A 25,085-nucleotide genomic window follows, 5' to 3' on the forward strand; every position below is an offset into this window, starting at 1 on the left:
CTACACATGCTGATGATACTATATAGAGGAGGAGGAGGAGGAGGAGGAGGAGGAGGAGGAGGAGGAGGAGAATAGGAATAATTAGCATAAGCCGCTGTTTTTGAAGATTGAAGTTGGAGTGGGCCAGGGGGAGTCTGGAGCTGAGGAGGTTCTTAACTTCGGAGGGACTTTGAAATATGCTCTTAAATGTTTTTTGGATTACATTGATGACTGTGGGGAGTGGTGAAGGGAGACGGAGATAATTTTGGGTTGGAACCTCCCAGAGACCTACTCCTCATTGAGAAAGGAAAGAAATTAAGAAAGAGACCAACAAAAGACAAGGAAAAGTGCAGGTATAAACAAGAAGAAGAAGATCTGCAGAAGGGACATGGAAGAGACTTAAGGGCCTTGAACATAAGACTACCAGGTTGATGGACTAGATGGAATGGACAGTAAGGACTGACATGACCCGAGACCAGGAAGAAGAGACGTTGGATGAAGTTTGGAAGAAAATTTATAAAGAAATTTTTTTATTTAGGGAATTAGCCTAAAATTAATGAATATTAGGGAAAATGTTGGAATGAAACTATATGGCTCTAGTAGAAATAATATCAGGAGTTATGTATAATTGAGTATTAAGTTTCAAGCTCTAAGGTATTTTACGGTAAGATAAGGTTAAATAAATTAAGGTAATTTGAATAACAGAATATGGGGAAAAGATGGAAAGGATTTGTTAAGTAATAGGTTAAATTGTTAAGATAAATCATTTAATAAAAATTGAGAAAGATGGAAAGAATTTGCTGAAATAACTAATTAAACTAGAATACAAAAAGGGAGGTGTGAGGTCAATGAAACAAGCAAATGGAAGTTAGAGATATGTAATATGGGATTTGTGTCTTTTTCCCCCTTCTTTTTTATCTTTTTGCTGTATTGTTGTATTGGTTTTTATGTTTTGCATTTTTTCTTCTTTTCTATGTATTGTAGTGTTGTTTTTTATTTTTTATTTTTTTCCTGTAATTCTGAAACTATTAATAAATGTTATTTTATAGATAATAAGAATAATTCCTACCTTCCTCTCTGTTGAGTCCTTTGCATTCAGTTGGTGCTCTGATAAGAATAAATTACCGTATTTTTCGCCCTATAGGACGCACCGGCCCATAGGACGCACCTATTTTTTGGGGGGGGGAAATCAAAGGAAAAAAATTGATTTCCCCCCAGGTTTGCGCAGCCATCCCCAAGCTAGAAGAGGGAGACGGAGTGCTCCGTCTCCCTCTTCTGCCTTCAGGGACAGCTTGGCCGCTATCCCGCGAGCTTGTGGGGCTGGAGGGGGGAGAAGCAGGCTTGCTTCTCCCCCCGCCAGCCTCCAGATCAGGTCGGGGAATAGCGGGATGGCGGCGCTCCGCCATCCCCCTATCCCCCGAGCTTGTGGGGCTGGCGGGGGGAGAAGCAAGCTTGCTCCCCCCCCCAGCCTCCAGATCAGGTCGGGGAATAGCGGGATGGCGGCGCTCCGCCATCCCCCTATCCCCCGAGCTTGTGGGGCTGGCGGGGGGAGAAGCAAGCTTGCTCCCCCCCCCAGCCTCCAGATCAGGTCGGGGAATAGCGGGATGGCAGCGCTCCGCCATCCCCCTATCCCGCGAGCTTGTGGGGCTGGCGGGGGGAGAAGCAAGCTTGCTCCCCCCCCCAGCCTCCAGATCAGGTCGGGGAATAGCGGGATGGCAGCGCTCCGCCATCCCCCTATCCCGCGAGCTTGTGGGGCTGGCGGGGGGGGGAGAAGCAGGCTTGCTTCTCCCCCCGCCAGCCTCCAGTTCAGGTCAGGGAATAGCGGGGTGGCGGCTCTGCGCCTCCCCGCTGTCCCCAGCTTTTGGGTGCAGGCTGCTGCCCGCAAGCCTTGCGAGCCCGCGGGACATCCCACCGGGCTTGCAAGACTTGGGATAGCTTCCTGAAGCCTGGAGAGCGAGAGGGGTCGGTGCGCACGGACCCCTCTCGCTCTCCAGGCTTCAGCGAAAGCCTACATTCGCCCCATAGGACGCACCCAGATTTCCCCTTCATTTTTGGAGGGGAAAAAGTGTGTCTTATAGGGCGAAAAATACGGTAATTGAGAAGTATATTTTCTGGCCTCAAAATGTATTGGACCAGGTACCCAGTGTCTGCCAAGAGTAAAAGGGAAGCTCAAGGACTGGAATAGAATGAGGATACAGTGGTACCTCAGGTTAAGTACTTAAATTGTTCCAGAGGTTTGTTCTTAACCTGAAACTGTTCTTAACCTGAAGCACCACTTTAGCTAATGGGCCTCCTCCTGCTGCTGCTGCACCGCCGGAGCCCGATTTCTTTTCTTATCCTGTAACAAAGTTCTTAACCTGAAGCACTATTTCTGGGTTAGCGGAGTCTGTAACCTGAAGTGTATGTAACCTGAAGTGTATGTAACCCAAGGTACCACTGTATTGGCAGAAGGAGTGGCATGTTCATTGGACTGTTAAGTGTAGTGTTGACGTTTTATGTTTCATTCTATACAATATATATATATATTATTATTTTGCAGTCGATGGAGAGCAGATGAAGCCTGGATTCTGCGTGTGTCCGTCAGCTCCTTCCTGGAGCATCTCTCCTTGGTGGTGGAAACGATGGACCTCTTTGGGCCTCCTGTGGCTTGACAGATGGTTGCAACAGGAAGCTTCCCCATAGTCTTGGCTGGACTCTGGACTTGCCCATGGGCTACTGATGTCAGAGGAGGCGCTGAACATGCCATCCTTAGAGCCAAGATGTTGCTTTGTGTTCTGGACATACTATTGGACATTGATAAATCTTGGGTGCTGAGAAGCAGCCAAGCCTGGGACTGCTTTGATATAATACAAAGTACATAGAATCTGATGCACTAATAAATTATCCATTGTACTTTACTTTATAGTCTGCATGTGTTAACTGATTAAATATATTTGAGCCGGTTTACCATATTGATCAATTACACAAACCCCAGCAAAATCTTAATCAGAGTGTTTCTCCAGGTGTTGCTGGACTCCAGTTCTCTTCAGCCCCATCCAACATGGCCGAGGGTCAGGGCTAATGGGAGTTGTAGTCCTTGCAGCACCGGGAGAGACACAGGTTCCCCATCCCCGTTGCTGCGTCTCTCTGTCTCTTTTGCCACCAGGGGGAAAGCAGCTAATAGCTGGCAGTGAGGAAGAGGAGGGGGCCAAGTGGCAGAGGAGCCAAAATGGATGGCGTGGTCTTGAAGTCCCATTTATATAGGAAGATTTGCCTTTTTTCTTTTTCTGGCAGGGCTCCTACTTTTAAACGGCAAGCAAAATTTGCCCACCTTTGTCACCACCTTTGCATTCTGGTGAAAGCTTCACCTGTTGAATTTCTGTTTGGCATTTGTCATAAGGTACACTCAGCATAGGGAAGTGGGTGGTGCTGTGGGTTAAACCACAGAGCCTAGGACTTGCTGATCAGAAGGTCAGCGGTTCGAATCCCCACAACGGGGTGAACTCCCGTTGCTCGGTCCCTGCTCCTGCCAACCTAGCAGTTATAAAGGACGTCAAAGTGCAAGTAGATCAACAGGTACCGCTCCGGCGGGAAGGTAAATGGCGTTTCTGTGCGCTGGTTCGCCACAAGTGGCTTAGTCCTGCTGGCCACATTACCCAGAAGCTGTACGCCGGCTCCCTCGGCCAATAAAACGAGATGAGCACCACAACCCCAGAGTCGGACACGACTGGACCTAATGGTCAGGGGTCCCTTTACCTTTACCTTACACTCATCATAAAGCTGCTTGCAGCTCCCTCTTGAAGGCACACGTGCTGCAACCTGGGTTTGTGCTTGTGTAAAAAGAGCCAAGAGCGCTTCTCACCAGCCATAGATGTTCCTGAACCAGGATAGTCTTGCCCCCATTATCCATGCTCTGGTATCCTCCAGAGTGGGATTACTGCCATGCGCTGTAAGTGGGGCGATCCTTGAAGACCGTTTCAGAAATGACTAATGCAGACACAAGTATTTAGTTTTGTAGTTTGCTTTAAGGACTGGTAGACACCCAAATATTCATCACCAGATCACTGCAACGCCCAGCAATACGTTTCACCGGTGAATGGACACCACAGACGGGACTTTTACCACGTTTCAAATGCAATAATGTTTTCCCTCAATGGAGTCAGTTTGCACATTCAACAGGTAAATGCAGAGAAACGAAATTATGGAGAGGGTTTTTATATTAATTATAAAGTGCCTAATGTTTTCTCCCCTATGGGCAGCTCGCACCCCAGGCGCCCGAGCGGCTTCCTCCGCTGCTGACTGTCCCTGGCAATAATAGTGGTTTTAGCACTCTCACTGGTCAGAGCTGAAGTTGTTATTTACAACTTTAAAAAGAGATACAACAAATTTTCATTTGTGATCTCCATAACTGGCAATTTTAAATGTTGCTTGTAGATAGACAGATAGATAGATAGATAGATAGATAGATAGATGATAGATAGATAGATAGATAGATAGATAGATAGATAGATATAGATAGATAGATAGAACAGTTTCTTAGCATTTTCTTAAAGCGACAGGCTATCCATTTGGGGGCCCTTGGGGCTCCTCCCCCAAGGAGAACCTCCAAAAAGGCACACTGTGGAGGAGAGTTTCCTGGCTCCCACTCAAAGAAGAATTCAAACTCAGGCTGCAGTGTCTACCAAAATCTTTAATGCTCAGATCAGTGTGATACAGGGGCAAAATGCCATTAAAAGGCACAGCAGGTGCTACACATAGCCAAGCAAGCAAAGGCATCAATCCAGGAATGATACATACCCTGGCTTAGAAGTTAACTCCTCTTAAGCCCTCCCCCAAATATATTTGAGGGGACCGGGAAACACCCACCCCAAGTCCATGGGCATTGCCATTTACGTAATTGTGTGCCATGTCATGTGACTATGTAGGGCAGGGCTTACTGCCCCCCCCCCAGCAACCCTATTAGGGAGTGGGGCCGGTATTACTTTCTCACCCATGCACAATGATCCTATGTTGAAAACAAACCCATTTGTATCCACTGTATTAATGCGCCAAGGGACTTTTTTATGTGTCCTTATGACCAACAGGTGGTGGAAGGAGCGAGCCAGATTCTAGTGAATGAGACTGTCCCTGGCTATAATACTGGTTTTTAGCCCTCTCACTGGTCAGAGCTGAAGTTGTTATTTACAACTTTAAAAAGAGATACAACAAATTTCACTTGTGATCTCCATAATTGGCAATTTTAAATGTTGCTTTTAGATATACAGATAGATAGATAGATGATAGATAGATAGATGTCTTACTTCAGTAACTCCCTAAAATGTGTTATGAGAGGCAATACATTTTAAATTAAATTAAAAGGAAACGGAAAGAAAATAGAAGACCAACAAAGAATCATAATAAAACAGGGAGAGTAAATTGTGGGCAGATGATGGACATTGAGAAAGCCCCCAAAAGAAAGCTTAGCCAAATTTAAATTGAAAACTCATAAAAATACCAAGAAGAAGATTTTAAAGAGAATCAAGAAAAGCAGATACACCTGATGACTAGAAAAGCCAAGGGAAAACTAAGAGAAATGAAAACACGTGAGCGGCGAAATCCAGTTTATTTACCTTTCGACCAACACGTCTTTGGATGTAATGAGTGAGACTGTCCCTGGCAATAATACTGGTTTTAGCCCTCTCACTGGTCAGAGCTGAAGTTGTTATTTACAACTTTAACAAGAGATACAACAAATTTCACTTGTGATCTCCATAATTGGCAATTTTAAATGTTGCTTGTAAATAAATAGAGATAGATAGATATCTTAATTCAGTAACTCCCTAAAAAGTGTTACGAGAGGCAATACATTTTAAATTAAAAGGAAACTGAAAGAAAATAGAAGACCAGTCTAATGTTTAAAACAGTCTAATGTTTTAAAACAGTCTAATGTTTTCTCTATAACATTTTCTAAAACAATGCAGACCCTGCTCACAGAATTACAGTCTTTCCTTTGTTTTAGCAGGGCTCATATATGAACTTCAACCTCAGACAGCTGATTCACACAAGCAATTCATCCTCTCATGTTACAGTGTCCAGCAACGAACATTGTGGGAACAAAACCACAGTATTCTGAGGTGTGAGTTGTTGTTGTTGGCCTACAGCTTCCCTCATCCCTGCTGCCTGGGGCTGATGATGGGAGTTGGCTTCCAATGTCTGCATTAAGGACCAACCATGCACATGTTGTGTGAATAGGCCTGCCAAGAAGAGGAAACAAAAATGACCGGTTCCTTGTCTCTCCATTGTTTCAATGGTTTGTAAAGCCCCATTCCGGTGGGGAACAAATGGTGCAAAAACACTTGTGCACCATTTTGGCTAGCCAGCCAGCTAGCTAAATAAATAAATCCTGAAATCTCCATCGTAACTGGTTATAAACATGGATCCGTGGGTCAAATTTTTGGTTCTTTGGGGGGATCTTAACCCCAGTATTCCATGGTCTCTTTTTTGACAGCCACTGCCAGAATGAAAACAGCTGTCAGGTGGAAAATGGGGGGAAACCCTCATTTCACGATCTTGGTTTCACCCAGATATGGGAAATTGCAGGTTTGAATCAACACAGCAGCGTGATGATAAATGGACAGGGTAAGAAGGATAAATTTCTTAGGACATGGTAATTGTTCATTGATTATATCAACAAATTGGCACTGTTGCTATGACCACCTGCCATGGGTGTAGCCAGGATTTCTTTTAGGTGGGGACAAATTAGGGTTGCCATATTTCGAAGAGCAAAAAATGGTCACAAACACAAACCCTGCAAACTTGGAAGTAGTACCTCGGGTTAAGAAATTTGCCCCAGGATGAGAACAGAAATCGCGTGCTGGTGGAGCGGTGGCAGCGGGAGGCCCCATTAGCTAAAGTGGTACCTCAGGTTAAGAACGGTTTCAGGTTAAGAACGGACCTCCGGAACGAATTAAGTTCATAACCAGAGGTACCACTGTACACTTAAAGTACCTGGGCCTATACAATTATGTGTAACAACATGTGAGGTGGCCTTGATTTAAACAGTTGATGTTTCTAGATTTTTATTTAGTGCCAGTAACTGGTTTTTGCAGTGTCATTCAATGGTACAAGGTGCTATTTACCAGAGACTGACATATTGAAATATATTATCATATATGTACATGTTCTAATTGAAGAATAAAATATGATTTAACTACTGAGTTTCCTTATACCAAACCTTAACATGACAATTACTGGTGCCATCACCTTAGAATGGTGAATTATATTTTAAATGAAGATTCGATAATATTCTCATTAATCAAAATTATTCTCAAGAATTTAACATCACTACTTGAGTCCCTTTCAGGGAAAACCGGTGTGTGTGTGTGTGTGTGTGTGTGAACAAATGAATGAAAGTTAGAGGAATTGTTTTGTAAGTGTATGAGCATTGGAGTGTCTGACACGTGTGAGGCTTCAAAGTTTTGAAACCAGAATTGTCAAATGCAAAAACAAGGAAGTCCACAGTAAATACCTTCCTTGCCTTTGGAGGGTCACTTCTTTGTGCCTCAAGCACTCTCTGAATTGGCAATTATCTGCTTGGCAATTACTTTTTCCTCCTTGGGAGTCTCAGGTATTATTTCCAAAAACACAAACCACCAGATTCCCTATGTTTCCACATCATAGCCTCTGCTTACAACATCAGGGTCAAGCCCCAGGGTATACATCACCCTGTGCAACTGATTACTACTCAGTAATTCCATTTACAAAGGTCATACTTAATCCTGGTTTTCCCATTTACTCCCACAGCTCTAATGTGCATACTTTTCATTTCCCCAAATAATTAGTGGGGAAAACACCCCCCTAATTCCTCAGGCATCTCTTCTGGATTAACAAGTCTTCAGACTTCCAGATAAGGTTTCCTGATATGCTAAGTACTGGTTAGAGGTGACATTACTGCAGGAAGAATAAGGGTTTTATCCACCCTCTACCAATATACAGGTATTTTAGAAGTACTGAAAGGGAGTACCAGGAAACTACAGCAGAGTACTCAGCTGCTGTTTTCTTTTATTTTTATTCAGCAAGCTAAAAGTAATAATCAAAGCAGTCACACGAGCAGGAAGAATTACAATCATAGAAAGCATATAAAAGTTTGAGTGATGTAAAATATATTCCATAATGGAATACAAAATTCATATTTATACCAAACATATCAAATAATCAGGAAAGTTGTCAAACTCAAATTTAGTGGGAATGTGCCAAAAATGAGATTGTTTGGTCATATAAATCAGTAACTGCCCCCAAGAAGAAGCAAGTCGGAGGGGTCAGCGTCCTCCCAAGCAGCATGTACTTTGTGAGTCAGTTTTTCAGAAATGGCTGGGTGACTGTTTAGAACCATAGAATCCACAGAATAACAAGATGCAACCTTCCACCATGAGAGATCACTAGAGGAGCAGCAACCAACACATAGAGAATCAATTGTTGAGAAGTTCAGCATAGGCTCCATCAAAAATTGATAACTTGTTTGCCAACGATAACACCAATCTCCATGACAACCCGCTTCCAGAACCCAGGTCCACAGTTACATCCTTGTAAATTCCAGCCCTGCCGGTATGAGGGAACCAGGTCCTACAGTATGAACTAGGTGGACTGGGGTTAGAAACCAGCGGCCGACCACCCGCAAGACTCTCCCTCGTGTCAGCAGACGCAGAGCTCAAGGGAGAAGGGGATCGGGACCGGGAAGCAGTCGGGGGAACAGCGGGTTTTAAAGGTGCGGAAAGGGAAACGGAGAGGATCGAGGGGCTGGAGCATCGCAGGGCTTAAAACATGCCGGGACTTTTCGGTTTAGAAATGAGGAGAGAGCAGAAGCGAGTGAAGGAAACGACGGAGAAAGGATTTTCTCTCACACGTCATGTGGCAACTCAGGGCCGTCTAATGAAGCTGAACGTGACCCGTCTCGGAGTTTGGCGGGCGCCTCTTCCCGCCCGGCCACGCCCCCCCCCCCCCCGGCCTTGAACCTCTGCGGGAGAGGCGCTCCCCGCGCTGCTCGGGCGGAGGGAATCCGCGTTTCCGGGCGAGGCGTCGGGCCCCGCCTTCCAGAGGCCGGTCTGCCCCGCTGAAGCTTTCTCTATGGTCGGGCTATGGTCGGGAAAAACCCTCTCAGTCGATTGGTGCTCAAGCCGGCCAATGAAGCTGTAGTCCCGCCCCGCCGTCAATCTCGCCGCCAATGGAGCCGACCTTTCGCTTGAGAGACACGTAGGTAGCCTGTAGAGAGAAGCGGTGCCAACAATGCCGGCCAATAGAGGCAAAGGTCGGGCGAAGCGGGGGCCGCGCTTCCTGGGGGAAGAGGGAAGGGGTCCGCCGGGCGCGGAGGGTCTCCCCGCGGGAAAGAGAGGGAGGGAGGGAGGGGCGCCCGGGAAGGAGCGGAGCTCGAGCCCTGCCTCCTGCGCGGGTCGGGTGGCGGGGAGTTCCGCCGGGGAGGAGCCCCTTTCCCTCGGCGCCTCCGTCGCCATGGAGACGCTCATCCCCGTCATCAACAAGCTGCAAGAGATCTTCAACACGGTGGGAGCCGAAGTCATCCAGCTGCCCCAGATCGCGGTCGTCGGTTCCCAGGTGAGAAGCCGCGCAGCCCAGCCGCCTCCTGACCCTGCTGCTCGGCTCCTAATGGGTGGGGCAGGGAAAAGGGTGATGCAATTATGGATGAAAAGTGTGGAGAAAAACAAACAAACAAACAAACAAATGTATTATACCCCACCCATCTGGCCGGGTTTGCCCAGTGAAATCAATAGGCAGTAGGAACAGATAAAAGAAAGCATTGCTTCATGGAATGCATAAGCCCTGTTGCAAGGCAATGGTAAAGGCTCATTGTCATGATAGTCAAGCTCAACTTCCAGGCTCTGAGCCGTTCTGTCCTTGAGTACCCTGGAAGGGGTGGGGGGTATTACATGTGTGACCAGCTAGTGGACTTGCTAGAAACACAGTTGACTGTGTTGGAAATCAAGCTACTGCATTATATGCATTTTTGGCAGGGCTGTTTTCATTCTTGATGCAGTGGCTTTCCCAGTGTAGTGTGGAAGCCTCCAGTTCTACTGACAGCAAATTAATCCCTAGGAATTTTTGTAGAGGCATCAGTGCGTGTCTGATGAAAATGGAAGGATCTGCTAATGATACCATTCCACATTTAACTCACTTGTGGGCTTTCTTAAAACAGGCGGATCTGCTAGGGCCAGCCCAAGGTGGAGAAATCTATTTGGCAATTTCCTCCCCTTCATCTCTCAGTAACAAAATGATAAGAATAACTAACTGATCATTTATTAATGTTTCCCAAACTGCCAACTCACTGTTTCTAATGGTAAGGCTTGCCTTGTCAATCCTGGGAGAGAGGGATGGATAGATACAGAAAAGTACAGAGTTTAAAATAGCCTATCATTTCAGCAGTGTCATGAAAGCAGTGTCTCCTTCTATGGGATGTAATAGTTGCAACTCGGTTGATCTCTATCTCAGTTTTCTTTATATTATCTCTTGATTTTGAAATAAAAAGCCATCCCATTATAGTGGTAGCTATACTACAAGCTAATATTGGTTTTATTATCCTTGTTTAATTGCCATGGCTTCTCTTAGAATTCTGGCAACTTTTGTTGGATGAAGAATTCTTCTAAGAATCTCAAATGTTCACCCTGCCGCAACTGCACTGTTTTTAGGGGTCCCAAGATAAGTGTTAATTAGGGTTGCCATCTTACCTTAAAAAGTGGTCTGTCCTGTTCCTTTCACGGAATAAGTTGTTGTTTAAACTAGTAGGCTGGTGTTTTCAAGGGATGGAAACAAACATTTTTACCTGCTAATGTCTGTAGTTCAAGCTGCCATTCGGTACAAGAGCAAGAGCTGAAGAAAATGTTGGTTGGAACTGTGTCCCCTCCACCTGTTCTATTCATATAAGATGGATACAGTACCTTGAGGTGATCTATGTGGTAGCTTTCAAGAACACCAGGAATGCTTTATGTTATGCAGTACAGTCTTCTTTCTCTGTACCAGTACACAGGCTAGAACTCCCTAGAGTGAAACTGCTTCCCTCTTAGGACAACACTGCATCTTCTTACAAGTTTGCATCCTCTGCTTCTAACACTGCCTGTCTCCACAGAGCAGTGGGAAGAGCTCTGTGCTGGAGAGCATTGTGGGCCGGGACTTCTTGCCTCGTGGCTCTGGCATTGTCACACGCCGGCCCCTCATCCTGCAACTGGTGCATGTCCCAACACTCGAGGAGAGAAGGCGGACAGCCAGTGGAGAAAGCGGTAAGACAAGAGCTGGGGATTTGGGTCCTCATCCCAGCAGGGGATGCCTGGGGCTTGGCTTTGGTTCTGAGAGGGGAGTGTTGGATCGTGCATGTGGCTAGTGGGTCCAGTCCTACTGAAAGTTATCCAAACTGTTATTTTCCTCCAGTCTAGAGGAGAACTAGTTCTTTTTCCTTGAAAACTATTGAAACTTAGGGATTCCACTAAAGGGTTGAGAAGGTCAGTTCCTGGCAATGCTGCAATGCTCGTCACTGCTTACACTTCATAGACTGTTTTCTGGGGATAGCTGCTGGAGATGTTGGCTTTTGCTAAAGGCAGGACGTCTAAGATGTGTGGATTGGGGGTGGTCTCTGACAGAGACCCAAACAAAGGCTCAGTTTGAGCCATTGCTCAACTCCGTTGTGACTATTAGGAGTTGACCATGGCAAAAAAATTAGTGGAAATTAAACAAAGCACATAACTGAGAAAGAGCAGGTTGCTATCGCCTCCCTGGGTAGCCCCAGCCATCAAGTCCACACCTGGGAGTTCGGGGGCAAGGCTTCTATGTGGAGAGTTTTAGGCCAGAATGTCCTGAGTGGGAGAGAAGATGGATGCAAGAGGAACTGGGCATGAGTGCCCTTTGTTTGAGACAACCATTTGCAGGATTGATCATTGGAATGGGAATTGGGAGAAGAACTAGGGTTGGTTTGGATTTGTTTCTTCTAGAAGGCAATGGCTTGTCTGTTTCACAAAGCCAGCATGCTGGGTGGAGTAGCCTGCCTTTGACTGTTGGGAAGCATTTTTGCAATGTAGTATTCCATCTCATGAGCATAGGAGCCAACTCCTAGGGGCTGAGGTCCCTTCGCACCCCCAATAAAATATTTGAGCCCCCTCGTTAATAGCCATTGCCATTCAAATGGTCTGTGTTTTCTCTGTCTTGTGATTATGTGGGGTGGGGCTTATATGCCCCCCATATTTTATTTCAGTTGGCATCCTTCCATGAGAGGGATGGATACCAAAGAGGTTCCCTGACATGTTTTTTTCTGGTTTTCTTTGTTTGCAGGTGTCCAGGCTGATGAGTGGGCCACCTTCCTGCACTGCAAGCACAAGGTACAGCATGAGTGGTGTAAAGGGCTGCAGGGGTGGTCAGAGCAGGTCCCGTCCCCTAGGCAGGACAGACAGCTGCCTTGTGACAAAAGTGCAAATGCTTCAGGCTAACAGAGGACTCTCCTCCCAGGGGCAAACTCAATTGTTTCTCCCCTCCCCCAAATCACGGGGGAACAGGGTTTGAGGCATGGGGGCAATCACTGTGAAAAAGACACAGGTGATTTCTAATGGTTCTCTTCTCTCATGCTCTGCAAGTGAATGACACAAGACTCTTCATTCCATGAAGTGCAGACAAGATGCAGCATTTGGGACAACTCTCAAGGAGGAAGAGCAGTTCCTCCTGCAGTATGCCACAAGGAAAATTAACTTCCACCTGGAATGAAACATAGGGTGGGGAAGGAAAAGAGGATGTTGCAGCCCTTCAGACAGACTTGCCTTGCTCCACCACCTTGTTTCCTCCTTATTTTAAACCAGGGATGGGGAATTCCTGGCACTCCAGGTAGATGCAACTCCCTTCATCCCTGACCATTGGCCATGTGGACTGGGACTGATGGGAGTTGGAGTCCAGCAACATCTGGAGGGACATAGGTTCCTCATTCATATTTTAAATGGAGCTGTAATGTCCCTGTTGAGGGAAAGAGGCAGCTTTGCCTACCAGCCTGTCAACTTTACTCATCCAGTGTTTCCTTCTCTGTTTTTTGTCCAAAGAGTTCAGGACTTCAGAGTGCCTCAAAAGGGAAAGGACTGAAGGCTGTTAAGCTGGAGACTAAGCTTGCAGCTAGTCTCTTAGAAATGGGAGAATTTAACACATACACACACACTCACTAGATGTGTATTTTTTGTCTAAGTTTGAAGCAGTAAGGAATGGCAGGATCTTTCCATTTCTGACCTAGTTTAAAATCTTGTTTGTTAGTATTGACTTCCCTTTTTGCATGCAGTTCTTGAATGACTCTTCTACATATTGCATCCTATTTTTTTAAAAAACAAAACCTTTTTTTTTATTTGCTATGCTTTCTCTTCCAGAGTAAATAATAATTTGTAAATAATAAACCACAATAAAGAATTCTAGAAATGATCTTAAGAAGGGCCATTTTCTGAATGTTGTGATTTTCTGCTCAGTGACATATTGAGCAAAGAGCCCAATTTCTTCTTTTTCTTTTTCCTCTCCATTCTCACTTCCTTTCTGTTTTTTATATTTGTTTATTTGCTTTTCTGTTTTATCATATCATCAATGCGTAGTATTTTACAGCGAAACACATGATAGTAAGATGATAATTATTCTGCCCATATATCTAAATCTTTTATTAAATTTTTTCCCAAGTTTTCATATAGTTATTCTTATAGATGTTATGATGGTTTGTTGATACCCACACTCCTAAATACTTCACTTTTTATCTATTTTCCAGCCAGTAATTTCCTCTAATTTCATTTTAAGTTGGTTATCCATGTTTTTAACTAACATTTTGGTTTTAAAACTCACCTATTTTCCAAATTCAATTATCTCCTTTAATAATTCTAGTATAACTTCTAGAGGTTGTTCCAGGGTTGAGACAATATCATCCACAAAAGCTATTGTTTTATCATTTTGTTTGCCCACTTCCATTCCCCTAATTTTATCATTACAGTGGAACCTCAATTTTTGAACGTAATCCGTTCTGGAGGTCCATTTGACTTCTGACACATTTGAAAACTGAGGATCAAAGGGCTGTTAGCAAGTTCAGTGGGGAAAATGGAGAAATGCCACCTCAGAAGCCATTGGACTTCTGAGGCGCGTTCAAAAAGGAAAGCATTCACTTTCGGGTTTTCAGCGTTTGGCTTCCGAAATGTTTGGCAGCCAATACCTTCGAAAACCGAGGTTTGACTTTATTCCTAATATTTTACAATAAAATTTCAAAGGTAAAGATAAATAATAACGGAGAGAATGGACACCCTTGTCTTGGTCCTTTTTTGATGTTGCATTTCTCTGAGATGATATTGTTTATTATAATCTTTGCCCATTGTTCATTATATGTCACCTTCCATTCTTTTTAAACACTTCTTTCATAAATGCCTAGGAGATATTGTCAAATGCTTTTCTGTGTTGAGGAAGATCAGGGAAGCCTGTTTTTCGTTATGTACTTCCAAATATTCTATTATATTTCTAATGTTCCTTACGTTATTTTTTAATTGCCTATCTGGTGGAAATCCTGCTTGATCCTGGATCAACTCGCTCAACACTTTTGAAAGCCTATTTGCTAATATAGTCGTAAATAATTTATTGCTCCTCTCCATCTGTACCTGTCTTCTCTCCTTCGTCTACTTCCTTTTGTTGATGTTCTGCTAGTTCTCCAAAGTCTTTTTTATATTTTCTCATAAATGATTTGGATTTCTGCGATGTTAACTTCTCCTTCCTGCAAGGACCCTCTTTATGCTTGTTCTGGGGTGTGTGTGTTTTTCTGTGTCGTCATCTGACTTGCCTTTACCTTCTTTCTATCAAGTCTGCCGTAGCTTCATTATCCCCTGGTGTCAGTCACCAGTCATCTTTGATTTTTGTCTAAGTTGTTGTAGATTTTTACTCTCCTTAGGTGAAGTTTGGGGCACTCCAACATGAATAAAACCACCGTTTATTAGGATATTATTGTTCTTTTTAAAGTCCAGTTTGTAAATTATTTACTGTCCTCCCTTTCCCCGTTTTCCTGCTTGCACGCAAGTATTTTCCAGATTCTGTAATTCCCCCTTTATATATGAATGGAGAGGGGAGATAGGGGGTTGTCTTGCCCCTGAAAACACAGGGTAGCAAATCAATAATAAATATTAGGCCTTCTCTTCTTTTTTAAAAAAAATACTGTTATATTTCCTCCTTGACACAAGTCTGTCTTCTGAGTTCTGTGTGTCCTCTTTAGACTTAAAAAACAGAAACATGCATAGGAGGGGAGAAGGTTGTTACATTCTAGCAGTTATCTTTCCTTTCTCCCATATTTTTTAATATTTGTTACTCTTATTGCTGGATTTTCCACATTATTATAGGGGGTTGGGGGTGTCTTCTCTATCAGCCTTTTACTTGGAATTAATGATATTTAAGCCCCAGTTTCATTGCTTTTGTCTAGTATTATTTAGTACTGTCTGTCTCTGTTTTCTACCCTCCCCCCTATTTTACACATTCATAGCAGGCTCTTCGTTATTTTCCTTTGCCCTCCTCAGTCAGATTCCTCCCACTAGTTTTAGCTAGTTCCGGAATGGATTCCCTTTTTTCACTCCGAAATTTGTAGCCAAATTTCTTTTTTACCAATGTTCCAGATTCTATCTTTTGGATTTGGCCTTGTTCTTTTTGTTGGAAGCTTACCGGGTTGAGACTGGCAACAGCCAACTCTCTTGGTCCCTGTCTTTCCCCCCAGACTTTCACTGACTTCAGCGAGATTCGGCAGGAGATTGAAATTGAGACGGAGCGGACCACTGGGACCAATAAGGTACTGGCATTTCTAAGCTCCTCCCCACTCTGGTGAGAACCCTGTTCTTTGAGCTGCCATATGATCTTTCTTTAACTGATTTTTTTTTTAATGCATGCAGGGAATCAGCCCAGAGCCCCTGTACTTGAAGATCTACTCCCCACATGTACTCAACTTGACACTAGTTGACCTTCCAGGAATCACCAAGGTGAGAGGCGTTGGAGAAAGTGGGCAATTGGCTTCCAGAGAAAGCGAGGAGGTGCTGGCCACTTCCTCAGCAACGCTAACAGTGGAAATTGCAATTGGCAGTGAGTATGGCATTTCTAGCCTTAGAATCAAGTGTGCAGACTTGATGAGGTGGTCGCATCTGCAGGGAGAAATTTTGATAGGGTGCTTCCCCTTTACATCAGCCACTCCTTTCCCTTGCAACCCCTCTGCCCAGCCACTTGCTCCCAGTTGACTGACAAACAGCTGAGAGTGGGAGGGGAGAAGAGTGAGGGCAGGCCTGAGGCATTTTGACACCTGACACAAATTAGACAATTGCATCCTGAGAATTGTTGTACACACACGGAAGAGTCATCCCTATTTCTTATAGCAAAGACTCCTGCAGAAACTGCATTGCTGTTGTATATGGTATACAGTTCAAAACAATAAACAGGTCCGGAAGGGGCAAAGAGGTGATGCTGGCTTCCCCAACAATCTTAGTTTTCTGTGTTTTGAGCAGTAGTGGCAGCCTGCACAGAGGGGCTTTCTGCTCCCTGTACAAGCTGCCACTTCTGTGCAAAACACAGAAAATTAAAGTGGTTGGGGAAAGGGGAGCAGCCAGCAATTGGCACAGTGAGCTGTGAACGCTCCACATCTGGGAAAGAAATACATGCTGCACTTGAAAGTAACTCAGTTGAAATGCAGGAGGTTTATTTACAAGTGAGAGGGGATCAAGAGCGGGAGAGAAGGGGGAAGCAGAAGACCAATGCAAGGAAATAGGTGAAAATGAAGGCTACAGTTGGTGCACACACTTAACTTCATTGAATCCACTGTTGAACAGCTCTTACTTGCAGAAAGTTCTTCCTGATGAATCCATTGGTTCGAGTCCTACCCTCCACAGCAGGAGAAAGCAAGCTTGCTCCAGCTTACTTGTGACAACCCTTTAGATATTGGAAGATGGCTATCATATCTCCTCTCAGTCTCCTTTTACCAAGCATACCCAATTCCCTCAACTGTTCCTCATAAGGCTTGGTTTCCAGGCCCTTGATCATCTTGGTTGCCCTCCTCCACACTAGTTCCCGCTTGTCAGTATCCTTAAACTGTGGTGTCCAGAACTGGATACAGGACTCCAGGTGTGATCTGACCAAGGGCAGAGTTTGTAGGGCATCAGTTGAAGAAGGAGCAAAAAGGGTTTTCTTGTGTCTGTGTGTTTCTTTGAGGCTGATTAGCTGTTTTCCCTGTGTAAAGGTCAGAGGGGGCAGGGTTTCTGTTGAGGCAGGGGATTAGCTGTGGGAGGAGCTTATCAGAGTTTGTAGGGCATCAGTTGAAGAAGGAGCAAAAAGGGTTTTCTTGTGTCTGTGTGTTTCTTTGAGGCTGATTAGCTGTTTTCCCTGTGTAAAGGTCAGAGGGGGCAGGGTTTCTGTTGAGGCAGGGGATTAGCTGTGGGAGGAGCTTATCAGAGTTTGCAGGGCAGCGGCGCGCGCCTAGCGGCACGCGCAGTTAGATCCATCTTTTAGATTTAGGGGAGCTAGTCTCAAACGTTTGTTGGGGGAGATCTAGGTGTTTTTTTTGTGGGGGGAAAGTTATTTGTCCTGTCTTCAAGCTTTTTATGATGGAGGACCTCTGTAGCCAACCCCAACGACACGATCTCAAGATGGAAGGGGAGGGAACAGCTGCAGTCGCCTGCGATTCCTGCGCAATGTTTGCCATCTTGCCAAAGGTTGCAGGCAGCTTTACCTGCAGCAATTGCATGTTGATTGCCCTCTTAAAAGACAAAGTCCAGCAACTGGAGGAACGTGTAGCTACGCTCCAAAGAATTAGAGAGCTGGAGCTCTTCTTGGAAGCAACAGAGCACACCGTCTCCACCAAGGAGGAGACAGGGGACTCCCCTGAGAAGGAGTCTAGTTCACCAACACAGGAGCCAGATATATGGAAAAACGTGACTCAAAGAAGTAGGAGGCCCAGGGTTCACTCTGATTGCTTAGAAATACACAATCGCTTTGAGGTCCTCTCCCCTAGCATGGAAGACGAAGAGCAGACTCCATTTGAGGATCTCTCCCTCATTACAGTCGATCAGGTATATGAAGACGAGCAGCAAAGTCAGTCCTCAGGGAATGTGCAGGCGACCTTGGAACGGACAGCTCACGGAAGAACCCCGACCAAACCCAAGAGGAGGCGTGTAGTGGTGATAGGGGATTCCCTACTGAGGGGAACAGAAGCAGTGATCTGTGGGCCTGACAAGATGTCTCGGGAAGTGTGCTGTCTCCCCGGGGCTAAGATCCAAGATGTAACTGAACGACTGCAAGGAATCATAAAACCCACTGACAAATACCCCTTCCTCTTGGTTCATGTGGGAACCAACGACACTGCAAGCAATAGCCTCCAGAAGATCAAAAGAGACTACAAGGCTCTCGGCAGGAAATTGAAGCAACTAAATGCACAAATTGTCATCTCATCTGTCCTCCCAGTTGAACGACGTGGCCCAGGGAGAGAGGGGAAAATAGTGGAAGTGAACAGCTGGCTTCGCAAATGGTGTAAACAGGAACGGTTTGGATTCTTAGATCACGGACTGCAGTTTCTTGAAGATGGACTTCTGGCAAGTGATGGGCTGCATCTCACAACGGTTGGGAGAAATGTTTTTGCAAAAAATCTCAGAAACCTCATCAGGAGGGCTTTAAACTGACTAATGTGGGGGAGGGAGACAGTGCTCCTGAAGGTAGGAGTCTATCAATTAATGAAGATGATCATCCAAATGTCATAGACCAAATGGAGCAAACAGCACGCGGACCTAGTGGTGGGAGGAAAAAATCCTTAAATAAGAGACACGGGGGAATGATTAATGGACTTCAATGTCTGTACACTAATGCGCAAAGCATGGGAAATAAACAAGATGAGCTTGAGCTCTTGGTACAGCAAACTAAATATGACATAATAGGCATCACTGAAACCTGGTGGGATAAGTCCCACGATTGGAATGTAATAATGGGGGGATACAATCTATTTCAGAGAAACAGACCAGACAAGAAAGGAGGAGGAGTGGCGTTATATGTCAGGGATGTGTATACCTGTGAAGAGATCCAAGATTTAGATCCTCAAAGCCAAAGTGATAGCATTTGGGTCAAAATTAAGGGAGAGAAGAATAACAGAGACCTCATTGTGGGAGTTTACTATAGATCCCCAAGCCAAACGGAGGACATAGATGATGCCTTCCTGGAACAGATGGCCAAGCATGCAAAAGGAAGGGAGATAGTAGTAATGGGGGACTTCAATTACCCAGATATTTGTTGGACGTCAAACTCAGCCAAGAGCATAAGGTCAAACAGATTCCTCACTGGCCTTGCAGACAACTTCATTGTCCAGAAAGTGGGAGAAGCAACAAGAGGAACAGCCATTTTAGATCTGGTCCTAACCAATGTTGATGACCTGGTTAGTGGGGTAGAAGTGGAAGGATCATTAGGCGCGAGTGATCATGCTCTTCTGAAGTTTACTATACAGCGGAAAGGAGTAGCCAAGCATACTAGGACTCAATTTCTTGACTTTAAGAAAGCCGACTTCATAAAACTTAGGGAAGTGCTGGGTGAGATCCCATGGACAACAATACTAAAAGGAAAGGGAGTTCATGATGGCTGGGAGTTTGTTAAGAGGGAGATACTAAAAGCACAACGTCAGGCAATACCAATGAGACGGAAACATGGAAGGTGCCTAAAGAAGCCAGGGTGGCTATCTAAAGAACTTTTAACTGAATTAAGATTAAAAAAGGATGTGTACAAAAAATGGAAAAGGGGGGAAACCACCAAAGAGGAATTCAAACAAATAGCCAGCACGTGTAGACACAAAGTCAGAAAAGCTAAAGCACAGAATGAACTCAGGCTTGCTAGAGAGGTTAAAAGCAACAAAAAAGGCTTTTATGGGTATGTTCGTAGCAAAAGGAAGAACAAAGAAACAATGGGGTCACTCAGAGGAGAAGATGGTGAAATGCAAACAGGGGACACAGAAAGGGCTGAACTACTCAATGCCTTCTTTGCCTCAGTCTTCTCCGATAAAGAAAACAATGCCCGACCTGAAGAATTTGGAGCAAATGATTCAGCAAAGGAAACACAGCCCAGAATAACTAAGGAGATAGTACAAGAATATTTGGCTAGTTTAGATGTATTCACGTCTCCAGGGCCAGATGAACTGCATCCAAGAGTATTAAAAGAACTGGCAGATGTGATCTCAGAACCACTGGCAGTCATCTTTGAGAATTCCTGGAGAACAGGCGAAGTCCCGGCAGACTGGAGGAGGGCAAATGTTGTCCCTATTTTCAAAAAGGGGAAAAGAGAGGACCCAAATAATTACCGCCCAGTCAGTCTGACATCAATACCAGGGAAGATTCTGGAGCAGATCATTAAGCAAACAGTCTGTGAGCACCTAGAAAGGAATGCTGTGATCACCAATAGTCAGCATGGATTTCTGAAAAATAAGTCATGTCAGACTAACCTGATCTCGTTTTTTGACAGAATTACAAGCCTGGTAGATGAAGGGAACACAGTGGATGTAGCCTACCTTGATTTCAGCAAGGCATTTGACAAGGTGCCCCATGATATTCTTGTAAAGAAGCTGGTAAAATGCGGTCTTGACTATGCTACCACTCAGTGGATTTGTAACTGGCTGGCTGACCGAACCCAAAGGGTGCTCATCAATGGTTCCTCTTCATCCTGGAAAAGAGTGACTAGTGGGGTGCCACAGGGTTCTGTCTTGGGCCCGGTCTTATTCAACATCTTTATCAACGACTTGGATGATGGACTCAAGGGCATCCTGATCAAATTTGCAGATGACACCAAACTGGGAGGGGTGGCTAACACCCCAGAAGACAGGATCACACTTCAAAACGACCTTGACAGATTAGAGAACTGGGCAAAAATAAACAAGATGAATTTTAACAGGGAGAAATGTAAAGTATTGCACTTGGGCAAAAAAAATGAGAGGCACAAATACAAGATGGGTGACACCTGGCTTGAGAGCAGTACATGTGAAAAGGATCTAGGAGTCTTGGTTGACCACAAACTTGACATGAGCCAACAGTGTGACGCGGCAGCTAAAAAAGCCAATGCAATTCTGGGCTGCATCAATAGGAGTATAGCATCTAGATCAAGGAGGCGGCGCGAAACGAGTAATGGCGGTCCTCTTTGCGCTGCGAAGAGGGGCTCTGCAGAAAAGGGTCGTTCGCTGCGGCAAAGCGACGACCCACTAAGATAAACCACGAGCAGAGCGAGCTCGTGGCCGTGGGATCCGGCGGGCACCTAGAGCGACCCCCAAAACGAAGAAGGAACCCCGTAAGGGGCTCCGGAAGCGCGGAGGGGAAGCGGTGCTGTGGATTCATCGCTCTTTCTGCGGGAGTGAAGCCGCGCGGCTGTTACGGATGAGCGCCGACCTTTCTTCCTTAATATTGGATTACAAATCAACTACTCGTGAGTAAGAGCTACCTGAAATTGGATTACAAATTCATGAATTTGGCTGAAAACGGGAGACGAGAAAAAGGAAGTCCGTCTCCCGGTGGTGCTTAGTGATCAAAGGCAAAGGAACTGACAAGCTGGAAGCAGCACAAAAGGACTTTAAAACGGGAAACATCATACGTCTGGAGAAGTCAGAAACTGAAGGGAAAGGCAAGTTACTTTTATTTTCTTGCTATTGTGTTTATTCTACTTGGGGACTTTCTCCTCTGCTGGACTTTTAAAATTTTAAAGACTTTAAAAACCCCAGTCCCGGGCTTGCAGTGGGGCAAAAGGCTGTTTTGCGGATACAGATACAAAGCTGAAACGGATACTTAGAGGCATTACTGGTGGATACAATTAAGCAACTGTATTTTGCACCTTTTAAGAAACTATTGTGGCAATATGGAGAGGGCTCTGCCAGAGGGAAAAGGTCTTCTCTAAAGACTATTGTTAATTTACTTAACTGCAGGAACTTTAATGGCGACTGAAACTTTGTTTCTTCTTTCATGAACTGAACAATACTCCCTCTAGTGGAGTTTGGGATTTACAATTTCCTGAGAACTAACTTTGTTTTGGCTCTCTGTGGCTTGGTTATTTACTCTGAGGCCTGTCTTTCCCATGGAATTTTTGACAGTTTGACCTTGAATCCAAAGACAGGTGTGGAATGAGTGACCGAGTAAAAACAAGAGCTGCGTCGAAAGCAGGGAAAGGCCAATTGGTACAAACAACCCTGATTTCCCAGGCTCGTAGATCTTCAGTCCCTGCTGTCTTACAGGCTGTACCATCACCAACACCCCCATCCAAGGAAGCTAAACAGTCAACAACTGAGGATATGGCAGCTGGGGGTCCCAACACTGTTTTAGAGGAAATGTTACAACAATTTGCAATTTTGAATAAAAAAGTGGATGATCAAACTGCAAAAATTGACTTAGCCACATCTTCAATCACCAAACTTTCTGAACAGGTGGCTAAGCAGGCACAAGATATTGGAAATCTAAAGGACGCTACATCTGAAAATCGAAAATTGGCCGAGGCTGCGAACGAAAAAGCAGGAGAAGCAATTCAGAAAGTGGAGGAATTGAAAGGAGAGGTAAGGCCGCTTCATAAACATATCACTGACCAGCAGGCCTACCTGTCTTTGGTGGAATTGAGAAACAGGGAAAATAATTTAAGATTACGCTCTATCCCAGAGATTGAGAAAGAGGACTTGATTGGCTTCTTGACAGCAGAATTCTCTAAATTCTGGGGTATAAATGAAGATACAGATTTTAAAATAACAACTGCATTCAGACTGGGAAGAGTTACCGGGAAGGACAGGCCTAGAGACTGTTTGATTATCTTAAGGACTAAGCAGGAGAGAGACAAGCTACTTGACCTACATTTTAACAAAGCACTTGAGATCCAGGACAGAAGAGCACAAATTTACAAGGATATTCCTAAACAACTATTGGATCTCAGATCTAACTACACCGACCTAGCTGGACTTTTGAGAGGTAACGGAATACCATACAGGTGGGAGTTTCCACAAGGCCTCTCATTCAAATACAAAGGAAAGAAGATTAAAATCAAATCGAAAGAGGACAGCCAGAAGTTCCTACACGACCACGGAGAAGACTTGCAGAAAGGAGCGGCAGCTATTTGGCCACCACCAGAGTCCGGAAAAGAGCTACCATCCTCGGATTTGGACAAAAAAGAAGACGCCCCATAAAGAGCAACAACAGATTGATACAGGATGTCTCTGCAGCTGTACAGTTGGAACATTAATGGCGCAAATTCCCCGGAAAAACGCAAAAGGATCTTCCATATTCTAAAGAAAGAAAATTTGGACATAATTTGTCTGCAAGAAACCCATGTGACCAGGCTACATAGGAAGGTGTTAATAAATAAAAGATTAGGCCAAGAATTTATTTCATCAGATAGAGTTAAGAAGAGAGGCGTGGTGATCTATGCTAAGGAGAATTTATCACCAAAATTTTTGTTCAAAGATGAACAAGGAAGAATCCTGGCTATTGAAATACTGACCCAAGGAGAGAAAGTTTTGATATTAGGAATCTATGCACCAAATGAGGGGAAATCAGAATTTTATAAGAAGCTACATGAGACATTACTGGACTATCTGGATTATTCTAACATCATTATGATGGGAGACATGAATGGGGTTGTCTCTACCTTTATGGATAAGTCACAGAACCAGAATTTGACTAAAGATGGAAGACTACCAAAAACTTTCTTTGAACTAACTGACAATATGGATTTAATTGATTTATGGAGGACGAGAAACCCCTTAGGTAAAGAAGGAACTTTCTTTTCTGAGGCCCACCTGTCATGGACAAGAATCGACCAAATTTGGACAACTAGAGGGCTGGCACCTAAGACTACAAAAATAGAAATCTGCCCAAAGACTTGCTCCGACCATAACGCTCTGAAAATGGAAATGAGATTCACTACTGCCGATTCCTTCAGATGGAAAATGAATGACAACCTGTTAAGAGATCAAGAGATTGTAAAGAAGGCCCAAAAAGCTTTAAAGGACTATTTTGAAATTAACTTGAACACCTCGGTGGAAAAAAGAATAATCTGGGACGCAAGCAAAGCTGTTATGAGAGGGTTTCTGATACAACAGAATACGATTAAGAAAAAATTCTGGAATGGTAAAAAGGATAAGATATTGGAGAAGATAAGAGATGGAGAGAAAAAATTAAGATTGAATCCAAAATCAAAAGAGACTTTAAGAGAAATCAAATTCCACCAGTCACAATATACGAAATTGATTAACCAAGAAGTGGAATGGAAAATCAAACAAATGAAACAAAGATCCTTTGAATCTGCGAATAAATGTGGGAAACTGCTAGCTTGGCAGTTGAAAAAGAGACAAAAATTAAATTATGTTACCAACCTAGAAGTTGAAGGGAAAAATATTCAGAAACCGGGAGAAATTAGAAAGTGTTTCCAGAAATATTTTAAAAAACTGTATACACAAGGGTCCGAGGAAGCAACTGAGATAGAACAATTTTTGAAAGACAATGGCCTACCAAAACTATCTCAAGAGAAGAGATCAATCTTGAACTGTAAAATAACACAACAGGAAATCGAGGATGCCATTCAGAATATGCAACTAGGCAAATCTCCAGGTCCTGATGGACTTACCTCCAAGTACTACAGGATGTTAAAAGACTACTTGATACAACCATTAATGGAGGTTTGTAACCAGATTATGGGGGGAGGGAGGGCACCAGATACGTGGAAAGAAGCATTCATCACACTGATACCTAAAGTGGAAACTGAAAAGACCCAACTTAAGAACTACCGTCCCATCTCACTCCTAAACGTGGATTACAAAATATTTGCAGATATTTTGGCTAATAGATTTAAAAAAGTATTAAATGAAGTAATTCACAAGGACCAAGCTGGCTTTCTCCCAGGTAGACATTTGTTTGATAACACTAGGAATATTATCGATATTCTGGAACTTTTACAAACAAATATTAACACTAAAGCAGTGTTAATTTTTATTGATGCGGAGAAGGCCTTTGACAATATTTCTTGGAAATTCATGAAGAAAAACTTGGAAGGGATGGGAGTGGGAAGGGGGTTTGAGAATGGGATAGAAGCAATCTATTCAGAACAAAAAGCTAAGTTGATAGTGAACAATGTGGTGACAGAAGAACTTCATATTG

The 25,085-nt window shown here is 44.2% G+C and overlaps 1 protein-coding gene across 3 annotated transcripts in view; it reads left to right on the forward strand.

Annotated features, from left to right (window-relative positions):
• The first annotated feature begins 9,348 nt into the window (after nucleotides 1–9,348).
• The window catches only part of LOC309522500 (dynamin-1-like protein), a 35,287-nt gene continuing 19,550 nt past the window's right edge, over nucleotides 9,349–25,085 (forward strand). For 2 of the 3 annotated variants that reach the window (XR_014215117.1, XM_082205817.1), the window contains exons 1-5: nucleotides 9,349–9,543; nucleotides 11,069–11,219; nucleotides 12,262–12,308; nucleotides 15,680–15,751; nucleotides 15,852–15,938. Coding sequence is in view for 2 of the 3 variants with exons in the window: in XM_082205817.1 (XP_082061943.1) it covers nucleotides 9,442–9,543; nucleotides 11,069–11,219; nucleotides 12,262–12,308; nucleotides 15,680–15,751; nucleotides 15,852–15,938 (459 nt within the window). In the remaining variant the exon portion in view is untranslated. The remainder of the gene's footprint in view (nucleotides 9,544–11,068; nucleotides 11,220–12,261; nucleotides 12,309–15,679; nucleotides 15,752–15,851; nucleotides 15,939–25,085) is intronic. The other variant, XM_082205816.1, reaches the window with a different exon arrangement.

Source organism: Podarcis vaucheri (assembly GCF_965113315.1).
Source record: "Podarcis vaucheri genome assembly, chromosome: 17".
NCBI classification, from domain to species: Eukaryota; Metazoa; Chordata; class Lepidosauria; order Squamata; family Lacertidae; genus Podarcis; species Podarcis vaucheri.